Source organism: Belonocnema kinseyi, chromosome 2, assembly GCF_010883055.1.
Source record: "Belonocnema kinseyi isolate 2016_QV_RU_SX_M_011 chromosome 2, B_treatae_v1, whole genome shotgun sequence".
In the NCBI taxonomy this organism is placed as follows: domain Eukaryota; kingdom Metazoa; phylum Arthropoda; class Insecta; order Hymenoptera; family Cynipidae; genus Belonocnema; species Belonocnema kinseyi.
Genome location: NC_046658.1, coordinates 83910492 through 83934704, shown reverse-complemented (window position 1 = coordinate 83934704; position 24213 = coordinate 83910492). Strand labels below are relative to the sequence as shown.

Sequence of the window (24213 nt, the reverse complement as noted above, 5' to 3'; positions counted from 1 at the left end):
ACCCATAAGATATATGTATAAAGTTTTTTTTTTAATAAATAAAATCTACTTCTTTGGAAAAATTCCCCATTTTAGCTAAAAATGAACTTTTGAACCTCTGTGATCCATGAAATTGCACAATGTTTTATTTGAAGTATTTAACATGAAGAAAATTTAAATCGAAAAATTCAAAATTAAAAGAATTTGAAATTTTGTACGATTTTGAATTCAGAACGTTAAAATTTAAAAGAATTTTAGATTGAAACCTTAAAAACGGTGAAAAATATAAAATTATAAATTTAAAATGTTAATTTAAAAAATTATTAGAAAAAATTTAGCATAACTATTAAAAAATTAAAAATAAGCTTCTTAAAAAACATGTTAAAAATATGATCGAACCTACCTTCAAAATTTGTCATACACAAATCGTTCCAAATTCCATTAGACATCCATCCTCTCTTATTAAGATGTAAGCTTCTACAGCCTTCAAAAATTTTAGATCTTCTTGTGTCTTTCTGATCCTGGAATATATTTTTATATTCCGAGTCTAAATTAGAATATTTTGTTTTAAGTTCATTTTTTTGGGTACGATTTTTATCCCTGTCGTAAAGTCCTCCTAAGATTTCTATGAAACCTTTTACTAGAGGTGGAATTTTCTCTGATTTTGAGATAGTCTGTTCTCTTTGACTACACTATAATAAATAAATAAATTAATGGGAAAAATAATTTTAAAATTCACAGAATTAAAGATTTTTGAAGTAATTAATTTAATTGATCATTATTGAGGAGTTAGAATTTTTAAATCATTCTTGATCTGAATATGCTTTTAATCATATGTATTTTTACTATAGTGTGATTTTGAATAAATTTTACTCGTACAGAAATAATTTTTAATTATAACAGAAAATTCATTATATTTTAATACAACAACATTTTTATCTAATTTTCGAACTCGGTTTTCAGTAACGAATTATAATTTAAATTTTAAGACAGAAAATTTTATAAAGATTGATAATTCTGAGCTGGGACAGGTCAAACGGCCCTTATATATTTTGAACCATATTCCAAAATTTCAGCAGAAGATTTACATCTTTTAAATTATAAAGCCGCCGAATAAGGTGCAAAATTTTTGGCATAGCAAAAACAGAAGTGAATTTATTTTATTTTGGATAAACATTTTACTGGACTGGATAATTGATGTATGAATTATGAGTAAAAATAATAGTATAATTAAATGAATTGAGGCAACAATTGAGGCAACAATTGGTGCTCTTACCCTATAAACCAGGTAATTGGTTTCAATGATTAGAAATAAATCTCTTGATATTTCCGAAGTCATTCGGAATTATTCAAATCTTTGGAAATCTTTTGAATTTTTCCGGGAAAAATAAAAAATTTACCAGAATAAACCTGGAAAAGTACCGAAATTTAAAATCATCAATTAGGTAGGCACCCTGATTGCGTTTATGTAACTATTCAGTTGAAATTTTAGGAAAGGGTTCGAAATATATAAAGGCACGTCTATTTGCTCAGTTTAGTTTTTATTTTGTTTAAATAGTGCAATTCTATTAATTATTAATTTTAAATGCAACTGAGAACAGGGCTTGAAGGCCCTGGATTTCAAACTTGTGTAATTAATTTTTTAAAAACTAACAGTCACATAAAAAAAGTAAAAACACCTCTGGATTCGTCTCGGAAATATCTCGGTGTGCATTTTTTGTTTTTTTGTTTAAACAATTTCTTAAACAATTACGTCATTTGTTATATTTCTGCAATTATTATAAACAAAGTATACATCGGATCGAAAAACCAAGTGCACTATTTCACAGAGCAGCAGAGCGCTAAACAACAAATGCTCTAATTGTTTAAAAAATGGTTTTACGAAAAAACAAAAAAATGAACATCTAGATATTTTCGAGAGAAATGCAATGATGCACTTGGTTTGTCGATCCGATGCATAATTTGTTTATAACAACTGCTGAAAAATAACAAATGGTGTAATTGTTTAACAAATTGTTTAAATAAAAAAACAAAAAATGCATAACGAGATATTTCCGAGATGAATCCAGAAGTGTTTTTATTTCTTCGATATGTCTCTTCGTTTTTTAAAAATTAATTACACAACACATAAATGCATATCTGTGGCAAACCTCAACGTCGTAATTTTTTACACCTACCATATTATTGAATTCTATCAGAAATTTAGCAGAAGCTTCTTTACTTCTTTTGTCCCTCGATTCAGTTTCAGAATGATGTATTTTTAAATATGAATGATAAACTTTTAAGACTTTCACAAGACTCGAAGGTACTCCATGTCTATCGAGTCCTTCTACTGCATCCACAGATCTTACAGTTTTTGTGTTGGCATTATTGCCGTGAAACGAACAATTTCCATTTCGGAGGGGCCTTTCATCAATTATTTTTGGCGGATTCTGAATCTGCATCTTTCATCAAAATAATAAATTTTATTATTAATTTTTTGCTACACGTATAGCGGAGTGTAAATACTGAAACTAATTTAATTGTGAGCCGACCAAAAAATGGTGGTTTGGAATGTACATTTAATTTAAATTTAATTTAAATTAAAATTAGTTAAAATTTAATCTAAATTTGAATTAATTAAAATTTAATTTAAATTTAAACGTTGTTTACCAAAGTTACAATTTTTAGAAATGTGAAAAAACTCTTTTTTCAAATTTATTTAACTGCGCGCTTTTAAAAAAAGTTGTAGGTGTCACAACTGAGATTTCTTTAGTTTTAAACAAAGAGACATAACATTATTTGATTGTTATGAAAAAAATGATCTTGACGTATTTAAAGCAAAATTCACGATATTGAGAGGCTTTAACAATTCGAAAACATTTTTCTTTATAACAAAATAATGAAATCTTTCTTCAATTCAAACAGAAGAAATTTTAAGTACAATTAACTAAATTTAAAAAAAAACTGATTTTTTACATTTAAAAAAATGGCAACTTAGATAAATTAATTTCGTTCATTTTTGTACTATACTAAAAACTGTATCTACTAAACATTCGCCAAATTTCTTTAATCCTTAACCCATATGGTTGATTCTCTATTATTTAACCCATAGAGTATTCCCATTGGGAATACTTTTAAAGAATTGTCATAACTTTTTCCATTTTTCTTCTTCTTAAAATTAAAAGCAGTTTTTCATTGAAAATTTCCAAAATGAAATAATTTCAGATCGAAAGTTTATAAATTATTAGACAATTTCACACATACATATAAAGAATATCAAATTCAAAAATTTTTAATCAGAAACATACAGATTTAAATAATTTTAAACTATTTGAACCTATTCAAGGTAAATTTGAACGAATTCGGGAGTAATTCAAAACATAAAACAATGAATTTACTAAAATTAGAGTGAGTTTAGAGGAACTAAGGGAAATGAAAAGAATTAGGTGAAATTCATAAAAATCGAGACTGGATTTTTTAAAATTCCATTTAATTCAGTAGAATCGAAGTAATTTTAGAAGAATTCAAGGGAATCTAAAAGAATTTGTTGAAGGCCTAAGAATTCAAGGTAAGCTTAAAAGGCTTAAGTATAAATAAATAAAAACTATTAAAAATGTAACTCTATTTAATTCAGTGAATTTGGAAAAATTCGAATGAATTCAAAAGATTTCAGCAAGAACGAGTAAAAACAATAAAATTCTAAAGAATTCAAAACAATTTCAAAGAATTCATGATAAATCAATAATAACTAAGGGGGAATTCCAGATTAATATTATGAGTTGAAAAAATTCAAAATGTTTCACTGTTTTCAGTATAATTGGAATGAATTTAGAAGAATTTAATGGAATTCAAGAGACTTTGATGAATTTCATAAGAATTTGAAAGAATATACCTTAACAAAATTTAAAAAATAGAAACAAATTCCATCGAATTCAGTAAAATGGCGTGAACGGAACCCACGACGAATTTAACAGAATTTAAGTGAACTGAAAAAAAAACAACGAATTAAATAAAGTTCGAGTGAATTTAGAGAAATATAAGGAAAATGAGAAAAATTCGACTGAATTCATAAAAGTTCAAGTGGATTGAAAAAAAAATTAAAAATTTCATTGAAATCATTCAATTCGGAATGAATGGAGAAAAATACAACAATATTCAATGAATAGAGTAGAATTGAGTGAATTTAAAAGAATTCAAGTAAATTCCACAAAATATAGAGTAAATAAAAAAAAATCAAGAGAATTTGAAAAATTTTAAGAGAATGCAAGATAAATTAATATAAATTGAGGATGAATTCTAAATTAATTACGCAATTAACAAATTTAAGAGAATTCAGGATAAATAATACAAATTTAGGGTGAATTTCAAATGAATTTAAATTAATTGAAACAAATTTTTAAAACCTGAAATATTTTAGTGATCACAGTAAAATTGGAGTGAATTTAGAAGAATTCGACGAAACAGAGGTAAATTAAAAATAAATCCAGTGAATGGAACAAAATATTTACAATCCAAAAAAATTCCATTGAATTCAGACAAATGAGGGTGAATAGAATTAGTGAAGAAAGAGTGTGATACAATCCATATGAATTCAAGGTGAATTGAAAAATCTTCAAGAAGAATAAAAAAAAATTGAAAACCCAAAAAAGATGCATTGAATTTAGTGCAAGTTCAAGGAATTCGTTAAAATGTTTCAAGCTACAAAAAATTAGTTGAATTTTCGGTCAAAAAAGATGAATAATTTAAACCAAAAATATCACAGTTTTATCAAAAATGATTAATTTTTATTGCAAAAGGACGAATCTTCCATGCGAGAAGAGAAATATAAAAAGTTTTATTTTCGACTTTGGTGTATTTTATAATTCTGAAAAAAATATAAAATACATAAGAAAAAGTTTGTTCACTTTAATAAAAAGTGTAAAAGTTTTAAAATCAAATAATATAATAATAATGCTGATAATAATATAATACCAGTGTATATTACCTTAATAAATTCGTCAGATATCGTCGAATCTGTTCTCACTAAAGGAGGAAGAAGATTGTTCTTTTCGGAGGGTTTTTTATTCTTAATAAAATTCTGCTTATTAGCAAGAACGTAATTTGTTTGCGATCCAGTTTTTAAATTAACTTTAGAACCATTTCGTGATAATTGAGGCAGTTTTTTATTGACCATACTGGAAGATTTCGAGCCAACTTCAATCTGCCGAATGCTAGAAGAAGACCTTTGCTTCGTTTCCCGAGGATTATTTTCATCCGAAATTTTTTCACTCGTTATTTTAGATCTGCTCTCTTGCCTACTTTCCAATCTTGACTGCGATTTTGAGCTGCTTCGCTTCGACCGAGTTAAGCTTTTCGATTTGGGCATATAAATTTCCCGAACATCAGGTTTACGAGTTCGACTTCGTTCCCTCAAGAGATTAGTTTTCAACTTTTCCTTCAGCTCTTGCCTTTGTAAAATTGACCTATCGATATCGTTAATTTGCAGCTGATCGTCCAACTCCGTCTGATAAAAGAAAATGTATTCAATTTATATTTATTAATTTGAATTTATTAAAACGGTCGCTACAAAAGTCCAGTTTCAACATTTCTTAAAATGCAACAAAAATCTGGATTTGCAGGGATTTACAGGGTGGCCACTCAAAATTAATAAAAAAATTCCAAGCGTTTTTCTGGGTTTTACGGTAAAACTGATATTTTTTCCAGGTTGAATTTTAAACAATTATATGAACAATTATTCAAAAGTAATAAATTGCTTTATGTTATAAACATTGAAAATAATTGGACATTTTAAAACTCAAAAGTATGGTTCCATATTCCGAAAATTTCAAGTCGAAATATAATGCATTTTCAGCCCAAAAAGACGAGTTTTTTTAACAAAAACAGTTAAGTTTTCTTGCTAAAAAGTCGAACCTATTATAAAACATTTGACTTTTAAACCTGAAAAGGTGAATTTTCGCCCAAAAAAGTTCATTTGTAATCAAGAAAGATGAATTTTTAACGAAAAACAATTATTTTCACCCAAATAGTTGAATTTACAATAATCTCATTGAACTTTAAAGTAAAAGAGACGAATTTTCAATAAAAAGTTGGATTTTTAACCAAATATTTGAATGTTCAACCTACGAAGATGAATTTTCAACCAAATGATGGAATTTCAAGCCCAAAATACGAATCTTTTAGGCAGTTAAATTTTAAATTCAAAAGAATGAATTTTCTATAAAAAATAAGAATTTTCTACAAACTAGTTCAATTTTCGACAAAAATGATAAGTTTTTTAAAAAATAGTTAAATTTTAAATAAAGTAATTAAATTTGTAACCATAAAATATGATTTTTTAACAAAATAGTTTAAAATTCAAGAAAAATACTATTTTTAGAAGGCTATTGAATTCCCAACAAAAAACTAATTTTCAATCAAGAAATACGAATTCAAAAAAAAAGGTGAATCCGAAAAAAATCAAATTTCTACCCATAAAGGTGAATTTTTATTCCAAACTGAAGAATTTTCTTATCCAAAAAGATAAATGTGAAAAAAGTTTAATTTTCGACAAAAAATATGTTTTTTTATTAACAAAATAGTTCAATTTTCAATAAAATAATAAAATTTTCAACAAAGATTTGATTTTTTTTTAATAATTGAATTTTCTAATCAAAACGATAAATGTAAAAAAGTTTAAGTTTCGACAAAAAACATGTCTTTTTAAGCAAATAGTTGAAGTTGCAATTAAATGATTAAATTTTTAAGCAAATATTCGAATTTTTAACCAAGAGATGATTTTTTATAAAAATTATTGATTTTGCCGCAAAATAAATTGTCAACCAAATAGTAGAATTTCAAAGCGAAAAGAGATAAATTGCGGATCAAAAATATGATAACAGGCTTTCCAATTATAAAGAATTAACTTTCAACCCTAAAAGATGAATTTTCAACCAAATCAAGATCAATAAATACGAATTTCAAAAAAGGTGAATCCGAAAAAAATAAATTTTCTACCCATAAAGATGAAAGTAAAAAAGTTGCATTTTCGACAAAAAATATATATTTTGAACAAAATAGTAAATTTTTTAATAAAGTAATTAAATTTTTAACAAAATATTAGAATTTTTAACCATAACAGGTGAATTTCCAACCAAACCGAGATCAATAAATATAAATTAAAAAATAGGTTAATCTGAAAAAAATAAAATTTCTCCCAAAAAGATGAATTTTTAATGAAAAAGTAAGAATTTTCTATCCAAAAAGACGAAACTAAAAAAAAAACAGTTGAATTTTCTACGGAAAATATGAAATTTTAACGAAATAGTTGAATTGTCAGAAAAATCATTTTATTAAAACCGAACAGTAGATTTAATCAAAAGGGATAAATCCTGAATTTGTAACAAAAAAGTTAACTTTCAAAAAAGAATGATAAAATAAAAAAAAAAGAGTTGAATTCTCAACCAAAGCAGATGAATTTTTTTACCTGAAAAGATCAAATTTCTAACAAAATAAAGGGATTTTTAATACAAATGAATAAAATGAAACTTCAACCAAAAAGATGAATTTATAAGCTAAAAGGAAGAATTTTCAAGCCAAAAAAACGAATGCATAACCAAACTTTTTTAAATTCAACTAAAAAAGATGACTTTTTAAGAAAATAAAAGAATTCGCAACAAAATGAGTACATTTTTAATCAAATAGTACAATTTTTAACCAAAATTGTGAATTATAAATTAAAAATATAATTTTTCAAACAAAAAAAAAACTATAAAGTTAAGTTTCTACCATAAAGAGGAATTTGAAATCCAAAAGGTTTTCTATACGAAAAGGCGTTGAATTTTCAAGAAAGAATTATATTTTTATGCAAATAATAAAATTTTAACCAAAAAATATTAATTCCAGGCTAATTCCCGATCAGTGGCCACTGAATTATAATTATTAGTAAAAAAATCTTTATTCGCCATAAAGTACTAAAATAATTATTAAGATTTTGCGATAGGCGAGACTAAAAAAATTCCACGACTTTTTTTTCAAATGTCATAGTTTTTCCAGATCTTGTAACAACCCTCGCAAAAGGAAAAATGTCTTACTGCATTGCACGTGCATATTTTATCCATTTCTTTATGTACGGTCGCTTCATTCGGCCAGGATTTTAGAGCAAATCTTGCCTCATCACAGTCTGATTGTAGAACACTTTTCGTCTCTTCTGATAAAACTATTACTCGCTGCACAAAATTTTGTAAAGGTTTCAGATCTAGACCTTGCATTTCCTCGTCAGTTTCGCCACTAATATTCTGATTAAAAATAAATAATTAAGCATAAATTTCCACGAGAAAACATAATTATCATTCAAAAAAGCGATATCCTAGTATTCAAAATGTTAACCCGCTTCTGGGAGAAAAGGAATCAAATTAATACTCAGAAATGTAGAATAATATTTATATATTAAGAATAATTAATATATAATAATGACTTAAAGATATGATTCTTTACGCGTTTTTTCTTCACTTCCTTCACGTTAAAATTTCCTAAAGTCTCAGTCGGTAAAACTAGGAGTTTGGCCGAACCGCACCCTAGTCTAAAAATCTTCTTAAATAACAACCATTGTAAAACGAAATGCTGTAGATGGAATTGTAAATATACAAAGATACCCGTCTTGCAGCACCCCTGCAATCGTATTCTCTCCCAACCTAAAATTATTGACGGGACTCACGACACAATATCCTTACAAAAAGCGTCGTTTTATACAAAAATAAAAATCATACAGGGCTACGGAGGAACCTTACCCTAAACATTTTTGCACATTCCACATTACTTATTATATTAATTCAGTTTTAATCTGTTCAGATCACGAGTACAAGTAAACAAAAAAAAAAAAAAGAAAAAGAAAAAAAGTCACTAAACCGGCTAAAATAATTAATAGAAAAAACAACTATTCTGGAAGAGCGGCGTAAGTACACTTTGGGTACGTCGATCGAATCGCCGTATCATGTTGAGTGAAAGTAACGCAAATAATCAGCGATTTGATCGCCTTGCAATCCAAATTTTTCCCTAAACGAACACTGCTCCAAACTGTCTTAATCTCGGGGAAAGAAATGATGCGTTGCACATGTGTATTTATCGAAATGGATTGACGTCACTCGAGGTCTCTGCACTCTTCATGAAATGCACTCTAGGTTTAAGTCTAATAGACGAAATTCAATTTGTACCCTTTACTGCGCGAAGGCCCCGAGCGAGATGGAATCGATGAAAAACTGATTGTATGCGACGATTTATTCTGCTGAATGTAAGTTTCGCAGACGAGTGTCAAACATACTATCTGTCCGCTCGAAATAAATGTTGTGGAACTCGTCGATACGAAGAGAAAGGGCGAATGAGAATTATTGTCAGAGGTGATTTTTTACAACTCGTCCTTTCGAGGTACATCATCGTCCTCATCTTCCTCTTGGACCTGAAAACAAATTTTTAATTTAGAGAAATGAATTTATCACGCTAATTACTGACTTTTATTTTTTATTTATCTGAGTTTGAAATAAATAGCAGCGGTAGAACTCGAATTGGAACTTTTGCTCCAATCACTCTTGAGAAAACATAAAAATTTTTATCAAATAGTTGCATTTAGAACCATATAGTTGAATTTTTAACCAAATGGTCGAATTTGCAACAAAACAGTACAACTTTCAAACCAAAAATATTATTTTAACAAAATAATTGCATTTACAACAAAGTAACTAAATTTTCAACAAAATAGTTAAATTGTCAAACAGCAAAAATAAATTTTCAAACAAAAAAGATTAAACTTCCACCACAAATAGTTGCTATTTCAATTCTAAAAGTTGTATTTTCGACAGGAAAGTTCATTTTCAACCAAGAACGCTGATTTTTCAAACAGATGAATTTAACCAGAAAAAAAGAATTTTATATAAAATAGTTGATGCTTCGACTAACGGAATAAACAAAAAAGTCATTTTATATAAAGTAGTTTCAATTTTCTACTAAAGAGGTCACATATTAAAAATGCATTTTTAACAAAGTAGTTAAATTTGCAACCAAATAGTTTAATTTTCAAGCTAAAAAGATTAATTTTCTGCAGTACAATTTAATTTTCAACCCTAAAATATAAAATTTCAACAAAAAGTTAATTTTCTATCAAATAGTAAAATTTCTAAATGAATGTCTGAATTTTCAAGCAAATAGTTAAATTTGCTCCCAAAATAGTTTAATTTCCAAAAAAACTAGTTAAATTCTCAACCAAAAAAAATTCATTTTAAACCACAGTTATCATTTAAACTTAACAAAATTTGAGTTGCTACCAAAATAGATTAATTTTCAACAAAATAGTTGAATTTTCAGGCAAGAAGATTAATTTTCCTTACAAAAAAACACAAATCTTAGACAAAATACATCAATTTTAAACCACTTAGTTGAATTTTGAAGTGAAAAAAATAAATTATCAACAAAATATTTCATTTTCAGTGAAACCCTTTAATTTTATATCAAATTGTTAAAATTTCAAATCAAAAGGACGAATTTTCTACAACACAGTTGATATTTGAACACGAAACGTTTGCATTTTTAATCTTAAAAGTTAAATTTTCGATAAAAAAGTTAATTTTCAACCAAAAAAGCTGAATTTTTAAACAGACGAATTTAAAAAAAAAAGAATTTTCAACAAAATAATTGATGCATTGACTAACGGAATACACAAAAAAGGAATTTTATATAAAGTAGTTTAATTTTCTATCAAAGAGGTTACACCTTAAAAAATGCATTTTTAACAAAGTAGTTAAATTGTCAAGATAAAACGATTAATTTTCAACCCTAAAATATAAAATTTCAACAAAAAAGTTAATTTTCTATCAAAGAGGTTACACCTTAAAAATGCATTTTTAACAAAGTAGTTAAATTGTCAAGATAAAACGATTAATTTTCAACCCTAAAATATAAAATTTCAACAAAAAAGTTAATTTTCTATCAAATAGTAAAATTTCTAAATGAATGTCTGAATTTTCAAGCAAATAGTTAAATTTGCTCCCAAAATAGTTTAATTTTCAATCAAATAGTTGAATCGTCAATCAAAACCTATTTATTTTCAATCAAACAGTTGAAATTTAAACTAAAACAGTTTGAATTTCCACCAAAAGAAATTAATTTGCAACAAAATAGTTGAATTTTCAACCAAGATTAATTTTCCTAAAAAAACACAAATCTTCGACAAAATACATCAATTCTACAACACTTAGTTGAATTTTGAACTAAAAAAGATAAATTTTCAACAAAATAGTTAATCTGGAATCAAAAACAGTTGATATCAACCAAAAAAGACGAATTTTCAACCAAAATGGTTAAATCCTCAAACGAAAGAAATTAATTTTCCACCAAATAGTTGCATCAAGGCAAAAAATAACTCAAAAAGATTAAATGTCTACCAAATTAGTTGAACTTTCAATCCGAATAGATGAATTTTCAACAAAATAATTAAATTTTTAATCAAACAGTAGAATTTTCCAACATAAAAGATTAAATGTCAAACACAAACAGTTGCATTTTCAATCCTAAAAGTTAAATTTTCGACAAAAAAGTTCATTTTCAACCAAGAAAGCTGAATGTTCAACCAGCTTAATTTAACCAAAAAAGACGAATTTAAAACAAAATATTGGATTCATTGACTAACGGAATGAATAGTTGAATTTTAAACCAATTTAGTTGAATTTTAAACTAGAAAATATACATTTTCAATTTAATAATTAATTCTCAATTTAAAAGTTTAGTTTTCAGCGCACCAGTACCATTTTCTCTCAAATAGTTTAATTTTCTATCAAACTATACAAATTTCAAGCCAAAAATACGAATTTTCTACAAAAAAATTTGATATTTTAACCCCAATATATGAGTTTTCAAGAAAAAAGTTGATTTTCAATCAAATAGATAACTTTCTTACAGAAATGTTGCATTTTCAACTAAAAAAATGGTTTAATCTGGAATCCAAAACAGTTAAATTAAAAAAAAAAACAACAAATTTTCAACCAAAATAGTTGAATCATCATACAAAACCAATTAATTTTCAACCAAACAGTTGGATAAAACCATAAAAGATTAAATTTCTACCAAATTAGTTGAACTTTCAACCCTAATTGATGTATTTTCAATAACACGCTTGACGTTTTGACAAAAATAAATGTCTTTAATAAAATAGTTAAATTGCGACAAAATACATAAATTTTAAACCATTTAGTTGAATTTTAAACTAAAAAAGGTACATTTTCAAAAAAATAGTTAATTTTCAACGAAACAGTACCTTTTTCTGCCAAATAGTTTAATTTTCTGCTAAACTGTTAGAATTTCAAGCAAAAAAGACGAATTTTCTACAAAAAGTGTATTGAATTTCCAACTAATAAAGATTTTTCAATAAAGTATGCAAAAGAAGGAATTTTCTATCCAAAAAGACGAAAGTAAAAAAAAACAGTTGAATTTTCGATGAAAAATATTACTTTTGAACAAAATAGTTGAATTGTCAACAAAATGATTATATTTTAACCAAATAGTAGAATTTTTAACTAAAAGAGATAGATTCTGAATTTGCAACAAAAAATTAAATTAAAAAAAAAAGATAAACTGTTGAATTTTCAAACCAAAAAGACGATTTTTCTACAAAACAGTTGCAGATTTGAAACCAAATATGAGTTTTCAACAAAACGTTGATTTTGAACCAAATTGATGAATTTTCTACAAAAACATTGCATTTTCAAGCAAAGAAAGATTTTAATTTGGAATCAAAAACAGTTGAATTCAACAAAAAAAATGACGAATTTTCAACCAAAATAATATATATATTAACATTAAATTTCTACTGAATTAGTTGAACTTTCAACTCAAATAGATGATTTTTCAACAACAGTTGAATTTTCAACCAAAATAGATGAATTTAATAAAATTGTTGAATTTTCAACAAACTAATGACATTTCTAAACAAGCAGTAGAATTTTTATCTAAACAATATGAACTTTGGACCAAAAATATAATATTAGACTTGTGAACCAAAAAGAATGACATTTAACCAAAAATGATTGGATGTTCTTATTGGGTTCTATCAAATCAGTATGTGAAGTCTGAACAGATTTTACAAAGATTTCAAAGGTCTCGAAAAATTTCACAATAATTTCAGAAAGATTTAAAAAAAACTCAAATTTCATAAAAATTTCACAACAATGTCAAATTTTATAAAATTTCCGAGATTTCAATAATTTCATGAAGACTTCAAAGATTATAAAAAATGTCATATTTCACAAACGATTTTAGCTCAATTTAGGTTTACCGCTGCTACTAAAAGGAAATACGTAAAACGGAAAACTAAATGAATAACTAAAAGATACGTTGATAAAAAAAAAATAATAATTTGAAATTAAATATTACCTCTTCAGCGGCCTGTCCGTAAGTACCGTCAGATTCAAGGAACTTGACTAGACCCTCAAGTGTTCTCTCACCGTTGTATTCAACAGCCTCATTCGTGTCTTTCTTATAAAGCGTGATAGTTGGGAAGCTGCTGATTTTGATATCATCTAATTCATTGGCAGTGGCGTCCATCTTTGCAATCACAATAGTCTCGCTGTCCTTGAACTTCTCACCAAGCTGCAATAAGAAAAAAAAAAAGAGTCAGTGAAAAAATACTTTCAAATTCAATCCTGAAATATTCCTCTTTTTTCTTTAAACTGAAAACTTACAGCATCATAAATGGGAACAAGTTGCTTGCAGTGACCACACCATGGAGCGTAGAATTCGACGAGGACGTTCTTTTCTTTGTTGAATGCAATGTCACGGAAGTTGGTTCCGACGAGAGTTTTGACGGGGGTTTTGTCCCAGTCCTCGGGCAAGTCTTGGGTGAGCAAGTGCCTCTTCAGTTTTCCTTCAGTGAATGCAGTGACGAATTCCAAGACGTTTTCGCTCGTGATTTCTGGGTTTTCTGGCTTGTATTTGGCCATATCTTCTTCCAGCTTGATGAGACGCATAGTGGGAACATCTTCCTTCTTCATTCCGAAGAATTCAAGAAGACGCTCGTGGTCGGCTTCGTCGGCATTGATCGTCACGAACAAGACCTGAAAGGAATTTGTTAATCTTGTTTCTTCTTCATAGAGGGTGCCTACTCAAATCTTGGAAAAAAATTCCCTGACAATTCCAGGTTGTTTTCCATATATCTCAAATTTTTCATCGTACTATATTAAATTCAATTTAAGCTGCTCCTAATTCCTAACTTTTCAAGTAAAATAATTGAATTTTCATCAAGATAGATGAATTATCAAGTAAAAAGATTAATTTTCAATAAAAAAGACGATTTTTCAAGAAAAAATATGAAATCCCAATCAAATAGTGGAATTTTTAACTGGAAAATATCAGTTTTCGACCAAAAATTAAATTGTTAAATTTTCAGTTTAAAAAATTAATTTCCCACACAAAAAATGTAAGCCAAAGCGATGAATAATAATTAATATTTTACTAAATAATAAATATTCAATGAAAAACATGTATTTCTGACAAGAGTTTAAATTTCTACCAAAAAAAAAGACAACTAATTTTCAGCTAAAACGATGAATATTTAATTGGAATGCTTACATTTTCAATGAAAAAGATTAACCAATTTCAAAAAAACAGTTTTATTTCTACTCAAAAGATCCATTTTGAAAATTCGTTTTTTTTTTGTTGTTAAAAATAGATCTTTTGAGTAGACATGAAATTGTTTCTTTGAAAATTGGTTTAGTTGAATTTTTTTTTTTTTGTAGAAAAGTAATCTTTTTCATTGAAAATTTAAGCATTCTAATAAAATACTCATCATTTTAGCTGAAAATTAGTTTTTTTTTTCGTTGTTGAAATTTAAACGCTTGTCAAAAATTTCTGTTTTTGATTTAAAATTAATCTATTCGAATTGAATATTTATTATTTCATTATTTAGTAAAATATTTATTATTATTAATCACTTTGGCTTAAATTTTTAGTGTGGAAAATTAGTTTTTTTTAAATGAAAATTTAACTATTTCATTTTTCGTTAAAATCTGATATTTTCCAGTTAAAAATTAAACTATTTGGTTGAAAATTGATATTTTTTAGTTGAAAATGCAACTATTTGTTTAAGATTTCATATTTTTTCTTTGAAAATAATCTTTTTTAATTGAAAATGCAACTATTTGGTTAAAAATTGATCTATCTTGTTGAAAATTCAATTATTCTACTTGAATTATAAATCTTCAATTGAAATAGTTGAATATTGAAGGAAAAAAATGAATTTTCAACATAGAACAGTTAAATTTTCAGTTGAAAAAGTTGATTTTCAACCAAAAAGAATAATTTTTAAATAAAATGATCAAATATTCAATTGAAACAGTTACATTTTCCGTTAAAATGATAATTCTTTAACTGCAGTGGTTGAATTTTAAACAAAAAAGGTGAATTTTTAACAGAAATGAAGAATTGTCTATAAAACAGTTGAATTTTCAACCAAAAAATATGAGCTTAACAAACAGCTAATTTTCCATCAACTAACTGAATTTTAAATGAATATTAATTTTCTACAAAAAAGTGTCTTGAATCTCAAACTAAGAAACATTTTTCAGTTAAGAACTAAAAAATTGAACTAAACTGTTGAATTTTCGAACTAGAAAGACGAATTTTCTACCCAAAAAATTGATATTTTAACCCCAATATATGAGTTTTCAAGAAAAAAGTTGATTTTCAACCAAAAAGATGAATTTTTAATAACATTATCAAATATTCAATTGGAACAGTTACATTTTCCGTCAAAGCGATTATTCTTTAACTGCAGTGGTTGAATTTTAAACAAAAAAGACGAGTTTTCAACTAAAAAAGATACTTGTTCATCCAAGATTACAGTTTTAGAATAAGTAATGAAGTTTAAACTGAAATGATGAATTTTGAACTGGAATGGTTCTATTTTAAACAAAAATATAAAATTACAACTGAAAAGATTAATCTTTATCTAGACGTATTAAATTTTCAACCAAAAAAATTAATTCCCAAGCAAGAAAATTATTTTTTGTTTAAACAAGCAATTTCAACTAAACTAGATCATTTTTCAACCAAAAATTTAATATTGTAATATGCTGTACAAAAATGATATTCAATCAGAGATAAAATTTTCAACTAAAATTATAGAAAACCAAGTAATAAAATTGTATTCCAAAAAAGGCGAATTCACAACGAAAAATGTAGTAGTTGATATTACAACCAAAGAAGATTTTAATTTTTATTCAAAAATAATTAAATTCAATAAAAAAGCAAACTTTTCAAAATGATTTTAATTTTTAATTAAGAAAGATTTTTTCGGTAAAAAGAGATACAAAATGACGAAAAAACTCTTTAATTTTCAAGCAAAAAGATGATTGCTAAAAAAAGAGATTAATTTTATACCATTAGAGAACGAATTTTTAATAAAATATATGAATTTTGAATCAGAAACTTGAATTTTCAAAACTGAAAAACATCAATTAAAAGAAATAGATTTGTTAAATTTTCAATTGAAAAAAAATCTTCCAAATAAATTTTTTTTTTAATTGGTAAATACAGTAACATAAAATTACTTTTAGAAATAAAGATTCATTGTCATCCAAGACTTAAAAAAAAATCCTTGATATTTTCAGGTTTTTCCAGGACTACTTTTCCCTGACAATGCCAGGTTTTTCCGGTAGGTTAGACGCCCTGTAATAATACGTATATAATCTGAATTTGCAATATTACAAACCTGTCCACGGAATTTCTTGGCAGGCGTCTTGATTCCTTCTACGTATTTTTCGATGTGTCCAGCTTCTTTGCTGAGGAAGACCAAAAGGTGGCTCTTAATTTCACCACTGAATATCTTCTGGGCGGATTCTTGGGTGAATTCAACAATGAGTGGCAGTGATTCGACAGAGATGAAGTTTGTGAGGTCTTTCTGGTTGAGTTCTCCCTCAAATACGACTTTTTCTTCGTCGAACTGTAACGTAAAACAGACAAATTTATTTGTTTTCTTGCAAACGCGGATGAACAAAATTCGATATATTATTAGAAATCATAGATTTTAATTACCTTCTTGAAGAGGATAACTTTGCCATCCTCAGCACCGTACTCAGCGAATACTTCATCGTTGCTAGTAATTCCAAATACTTGATCATCAACGGCATTAGCAACATCAAGAAATACTTTGGCACTGTCAGATTCTTGATCCTACAATGGTTAAAAATTCAGAAATTAATAAATGCCACGAATTTTTGGATAGCAGGGTGTCCAATGAAAATCAGATTTTGAAATTCCTAATTTTTCTCTATATATTTCTATATTTAATCAGTTTTGTAGATGAGTTAAGTGTAGCCAACGTTCACGAAATTTTGCGTGGTTGGTACAGGACCCTCCATTTTTATATTCCTGTTTATGTCTGACAATTTGCTTGCATACGACAAATGCCCAAATGTCACAGGTTACATTTTAATAAATAGAGACATTCTTCTACAAATCGATAAATGGAAATTTTTTATGAAATTGTCTAAATACCGAAGCATATTTAATTTTTAATTTCAAGATTTTTCAACTTTAAATACTTTCAATTAGATAGTCCTACAATTTTTAATGTTTTATCTATAGTTATTGAATTTTAACTGTTTGAATTCAAAATTATTTTATTTTACATTAACTAAGGCCCTAAATTCGAAATTATACAATTTAAAATTATGCACTTTATTGTCAGTTATTCCATTTTCAACGGCTCAAACTTATTAAATTGTTCAATTTAAACTAATTAAATGTTAATAGTTGCAATTCAAAATTGCTTACTTTCTAACATTAATTTCAACTTTCAATTTCTATAATGGTTCAATTTTAAAGGCTATTAATTTAAATCTTTCTAATACCAATAATAAATAATTATTATAAAAAATGTAGAATTTTCAAACTTTTTAAACTTATAACTGATTCAGGCTTTCAATCCCAAATTGTACAATTTAATGTTGGTAAATTTTCGTCAATTTCTATTGTCAGTTATTTAATTTTCAACACCTCTAACTGAATTAATTGTTGAACTTCTGTTTCTTGATTGTCTAAATATCAAGACAATTAATTTTAAACTTCAAAATTGCTCAATCTTAAACTCTTTCAATTTGAACGAGCCCAGTGACTTTCAATATTTTATCTACAATTATTCAGTTTTAACAGTTTCAATTCAAGATTGTTTAATGTCAAGTAAGAATTTAAACTTTTCACTTTGAAATGTGAAAATGAATTACAAATATTTTTTCAAAATTTTTAACTTTAAATTAATTCAAGGCTTTAAATTCGAAATTCTAAAATTTAAAGTTATAAATTTTAAAAACTGTTTAATTTCAGTTATTCAACTTTCGAAGCCTTAAACTGATTAAATTTCAAACGTTTTGAAATAGTCCCACCACATATCATTGTTTTATCTAAAATTATTGAATTTTGACGCTTTCAATACAAAATTGTGGAGTTGCCAACTTTTTTAAATTTCAAATTAATTGAGGCTTATCAACAGAAACTGCACAGTTTAAAATTTTGCATTTTCAAGGCTTTCAATTTAAAATAGTCAAGAAAATTACAATGCTCTATCTAAAATTACGATACTCCTTATTTATAAAGTTTCGACAATATTGAATTTTTAACATTAAATTATTCAGGCTATAAATTCGAAATAGTACAATTTAAAACTATAAATTTTAATGGCTCTCGATTATCAGTGATCCAATATTCAAAGCCTCAGACTTATGAAATTTTTTAACATCAAGCGCTTTCAATTTGAAATAGTCCAACAATTTTCAAGGTTTGATATAAAATAATTCCATTTTAAAAGTTTTAATTCGAAATATACATTTAAACTTTTCTTATTAATTTAAATATTTCTACTTTACAAAGTTTCTAAATTGTTGACTTTTGACCGCTTTTAATTTAAAATTGTATTTAATTTTCAATTTTCTAATTGTCCCGTTGCCAAGTCTTTTCCTTGAAACTTCTCTCCTGCTGAACACCCTGAACATTATTCGAAAATTACGGTTTATTATTTTTGGATAGGAAAACTAATTTTTGTTATTGTTAGATTACAAATATTTACTAAAACTTCTGTTTTAAACTTTAAGGACTAACTTATTTGTATCTTCACGAAATCTACCATCCCAATTTTTATAAAAGTGAAATGCATACAGGAAATACGCGCGAAATAAGTTTATTCGTAAGATACAGAAACAATAAAGGAACGTCTATTTTTATAGAAATATATCTTGTACTTGACAGATAGTTTGATCGATAATTCCATGATTCTCTTCTTGTCCTAACAAAATATGTCGTCAAACTATTGTTTTATTCACTAAGTTTTTAAACTAAAAAATCTACCTGAGTCATTGCCAACAAATGTTTGACAATATGTATTATTTTACTAACTACTTTTAAGTACTTCCAAATGACAAAGAAACTATTTTTAATGGTTTGGCAATCACCCATTTATATTCACTACATACACAATTTTTAAATAAACCTTTCAATTCGAAGCAATCCTTTTCCTCGACGAAAGTATGTTTATAAAATCTAATTTAAGTACTGGGAGAGTTTCTGTTATAAGATAATTAATTTAAAGTAAAACTAAATTATTCTCTATCTATGGTAAATAAATAAATATAAAATAGAAGTTTTTGACACTTTCAACTTTAATAATTTTAAACATTTATAAATTGAACAGTTCAAAGATTAACATCAATAAAATTAAAAATGAGACAAGAACCACTTCCGATTCAGTAAAAAATCGAAAAAGTTCCCACCTTTCATTGGAATGTTAAAAATGCCAAAATTGCTCTCGCCCACTCAATAAAAATGTTGAAAAGAAAAAATTGAACTCTTCCAATTCAGAAAAACTAGTAATAACTAAAACGTCCTCTTTCCAACTCAATAAAAATGTTAAAAACAAAATAAATGGCTCAGCTGATTTCGAAAAACTTGAAAACCAGAATATTCTTCTTCCAGTTCATAAAAAATGTAAACCCAAATTCCCTTGTTTCCAAGTCGCTAAAAATCGTTTTAAAAAAATATCCCTCTTCCAATTAAAAAAAATAAAATAAATACATAATTGAAACTTTCTCCTTTCAAACTCAATAAAAATGAGAATAACAAATTACCCTTTTTAAATTTAGAAAAATAAATGAAAAAAATTTCGCCCCCTAAAATTAATGAAAAATTCTATAAAGAAAAAATGGCCACTTCCAATTCAGAAAAATTCAAAATCCAAAATTTTTTTCTATCCAACCCATGAAAAATATTAAAAATGATAAATTTCCTTGTTCCAACTCTATGAAAATATTCCCCTACCAGTTCAACAAATATCAAAAACTAAAATTTCATCGTTTCAAACTCAACAAAAATGTTAAAAATACCAAATTGACCGGCCTTATTCTAATTTTTAATTGTTTAGTTTTGAATATTTGTTGTATAATTGATAATTTTAAATAAGCAGTGAAATGATACTAAATATTTTAAAAAATCGTTCTTTTATTAAAAAATTTCAAAATTTTTGGTTTAAAAATGCAATATGTTAGTTTAAAACGATAATGCAAACCTTGATTAGATAAATTTTTCTACTACAAATTTGTGAAATTCCGGGTCAAATAGTAAATTAGTGTCATTTACCGGTCTCCAAAAATTCCCGGTTTTCATGGTCACCCTGTTTAACTACAGTGAAAATTATATTTTTTGGCTAATCCAATTGAGGGTATTTTTTCAAAATAAATTACCTTGAAGAAACCAACGATGGCGACATTCTGTCCATCAATGAAGGCTTTGGCGTCATCGACTGATAGCAAGTCTTTAGCGGCTGGTCCAGTCTTTTTCAAAAGCCAGTTGACAATTTCATCAGCCGATCTGCCACCGCCGTATTCGATGACAGAACCCTTGCGGTAGAATTTAAGGGTAGGATAACCCCGAACATTGTGTTGTTCGGCCAATTCTTGCTGGAGGGTGGCATCGATCTTTGCGAGTTTTATTTCGGATTTAAGTTCGTCTAATTTCTCTGCTGCTTTAACATATTCGGGTGCCAACTGTTTGCAATGACCACACCATGGTGCATCTATCAAAACGAAAATACAGTACTATAAGATAATTACTCGAATAATCACGGATATTTAATTATCACATTTTGCAATCTAAAAATAAGCAGTAATAATGCAAGAGGAAAAAGGTCTGGAGGAAAAATTTAAATATCGTTATCAAAATTTTGCGATAAGAATAAAATCAACAGGTTCAGACATCTTTTTCAAGTTTTAAAGGAGAAGATTAAGCTGAGGAAAAATGACGCTATTATTAAGTTTAAAACATCTGGTATAATTAAAGAGGAAATAATTGATTGAAGTTGGAAACAAAAGTCAAGACTCAATTAGCGTGAAATTAACTAACCAAAGAGAATTGCCACACGTTACAAAAATGTCATTATACTGCACTTTGTACATGAGAATGTAAATTTGGTCAATGACCCACTTAGAACTTAACAAGTTACAAATAACTCTCTCATATTTTAGTTTTAAATACTTTATAACAAAAAAAACAAGAATCAATTTCAGGACGTTTAAGAATCAGGTAATTTAACTATTTAAATCGGTGTTTTTGTCAATTTTTGAATAATCCCTAAAATAATTAACATTTTTTAATGTTCTATTTATATAAATAAAATTAAAATTTTATATAAATTATATAAAATCGCACGAACTTGAAGATGAAAAATTTGAATATTTTTTCGGACGAAAGAAATACTTTTTTAAGATATATAAAATAAGAAGTCATGAGGTTTCTATGAAAGTTATTTTAAAAAAATAGATATCTATCCATTTCATTTTTATTATAATTTTTCTGCATCCTGGCTTCTTTGATAGACAATTCAGATAGCTTTCAACTTCATAAAGAGAAAGTTTTCACCCGCATAAAAAACAATCAGATTATCACCTTTCTGATGCTCGATTAAACAATAACAAGAAGAGAAAAGTCGAGCTCTGATCGTGCGACTTTTTGCGATTTTCTGAAGAAAAAAAGTCGACTTTTGTCGTTTTTCACGCTAAGTTGCAAAATATTTTAATTTTTATAATGATGTAAAAATTGCACCATTATAAATGCCAAAATGAAAAATTGAATCATTTCTGATCGTATGGAATTCAATACAAAATAATCTTTAATTTAAAGCCACGAAGCCTTCAAACTTTAATAATTAAGTAATTTTTATTATTAAAGATAAATTGAATGATGAAAGATAGAATTTTTCGAGTTTTTAAGAATTTCAATTTACAACAAATTTAAACTTTCAAAATATGCCAATTTAAAAAACTTCTAAATTTAAGAAACTAAATTCAAAATATATGAAAGATAAACGTCCGACATTTAAATTTAAATACGAAATTCTTGAAAATGAAAAAATTATATTTTCCAAATTTTAAAGTTATAATCTTGGGTTTTTTACTTTCGAACAAATTCGCGGTAAAAAATTCAAAATGAAAAAAAGGCCACCCAATTAATTTCAAAATTCAGACAGGTTCAAATTTCGAAATTTCTATTTTTTGCATTATTTATGATGCGACTTTTTAAAGCCTTCTAGTCTATTCGAACCCTGTAAATGTAAACGAAAAATATTCCTTACCCTAAATCAAATATTCCCGGGTTTTCCCCGTTAAAATAAAATTTTCTGGATTTACCGGTTCGTTAGACACCCTAAATTTGAAATGGTAATTCCTGATATTTAAATTTCTAATTATTTAATCTTAAACTGCAATGCTCAACTGTTAGGTTTTATATTTGCCATTTAAATTTCTCGTTAATGAATGATTTCATCTTTAAATGTTAAATTTTAATGCTCAACTGTTAGGGCATTTAAATTTAGTTAAAATTTAAAAAACGTGAATTAAATCAAATTAAAGAAAAAATTATTTAATATTCAACTTGTAGGCTTTACATTTCCGATTAAAATTTTTAAATAAATTTTTTAAACGAGAATTAAATTGAAATTCGAAATTAAAGAATGCGAAAGTATTGGCATTTGCACCAAATAAGGAAAAAAAAGAAACGAACATTGTTACAAGAGGCTTATTTAACTTTGGAATTAGAAAAAAGCAAATTTTTTAAATAAAATCAATATTTGGTCCCTGCAGATTGATTTGTTTTTCAAATTTTATATTTATGAAAAGCAACTTTCATAAATTTATTCTCAACTATTCAAATTTAGATTATGCCATATGGCACCAGATTTGGAAGATGGCTCTTTTAATTCATCACTTAAGGAACTTCAGATTACTGACGCCGGATGTTCGAAAATATAATTAAATGACTAACATTCATAAAGATCAAAGAATATACATGTTTAATTTATTGGAATTTTAATAATGGACTTCAAAATGAAGCGCATGTTATTCCTCTACGAAAAATCCAATAAATTCTCAGTAAAAACAACAAAAAATGTTGTATTAATTTATAAATCCATACTTTGTTTTATAAAAGAAAATTCATGCCTGAAAAAATTTCCAATTGTTAAAGGTGTTTCTGAAAAACAATCTACAAATGTTAAATATAACGCTTTAATTATTGGAAAGTTTGAGCAAATCTCTAAACTCCATTTAAAGGAGTTGCTCCAAAACGAGATGACGTGCATATATAAGTAGGGAAGATAGATCATTTGATGACGTGGAAAAGCGAGACAGCTGGAAGCTGCTTTCCACACGTGGGAGAGAGAAAAGAGACACGTTTGGAGCGAGTCCTTTGCGAAGCAACAGGAGAAGTGGAAAAATGAGCGAGGAGAAAGATGAAATTGTAAAATAAATAATGACTTACAGAATTCCAAAAGTACGTAATCGTTGTCCTTGATGACGTCGTCGAAGTTGTCCTTTGTGAGGACCAGGACTCCTTCTTCGCTCTCGATTTGAACTTGAGCTTCTGAAGCTGAGATTCCGACGATGCCAAAGGCGGCCACCAAAATCGCTGTCAGAATTTTCATCTTGCTTGCCGTTTATTGAATGGCGACCACGATTCGCGGATTGCCTCTATCACAGGAAGTCGTGTCCAGATAAACTGCAAAACCGACTGGAAGCAACGCGAGTTCGAAGAAGACTAATGTTTTTGGCACACCGGCGACGAGGAGGAAATGGTTGAAGTGAGTGAGCGAGCGAGTCAGCGAGGACCAAAAGGTTGGAGACCTTCGCTTCGCTTTGTGAAACGCGGTTAACGCGTGGCACCGTTTTTGATCGTGGTGGCTGCTGATTGGTCAAGAGA

The 24213-nt window shown here is 27.0% G+C and overlaps 2 protein-coding genes across 2 annotated transcripts; both read right to left on the bottom strand.

Annotated features, from left to right (window-relative positions):
* Positions 1 to 474: 474 nt before the first annotated feature.
* Positions 475 to 8735, bottom strand: LOC117182750. The gene is made up of 6 exons (XM_033375855.1): positions 8727 to 8735; positions 8031 to 8234; positions 4946 to 5464; positions 2157 to 2423; positions 569 to 671; positions 475 to 500 (listed from the first exon to the last, which is right to left on the bottom strand). The coding sequence occupies exons 1-6, from the start codon at positions 8733 to 8735 to the stop codon at positions 475 to 477; spliced, it is 1128 nt and encodes a 375-aa protein (XP_033231746.1).
* Positions 8437 to 24118, bottom strand: LOC117168442 (protein disulfide-isomerase). The gene is made up of 7 exons (XM_033354093.1): positions 23776 to 24118; positions 20706 to 21037; positions 17011 to 17148; positions 16688 to 16918; positions 13662 to 14033; positions 13354 to 13569; positions 8437 to 9391 (listed from the first exon to the last, which is right to left on the bottom strand). Exons 1-7 carry the CDS (start codon positions 23936 to 23938, stop codon positions 9341 to 9343), a joined length of 1503 nt encoding a protein of 500 aa, XP_033209984.1. The 5' UTR covers positions 23939 to 24118; the 3' UTR covers positions 8437 to 9340.
* Positions 24119 to 24213: the final 95 nt, after the last annotated feature.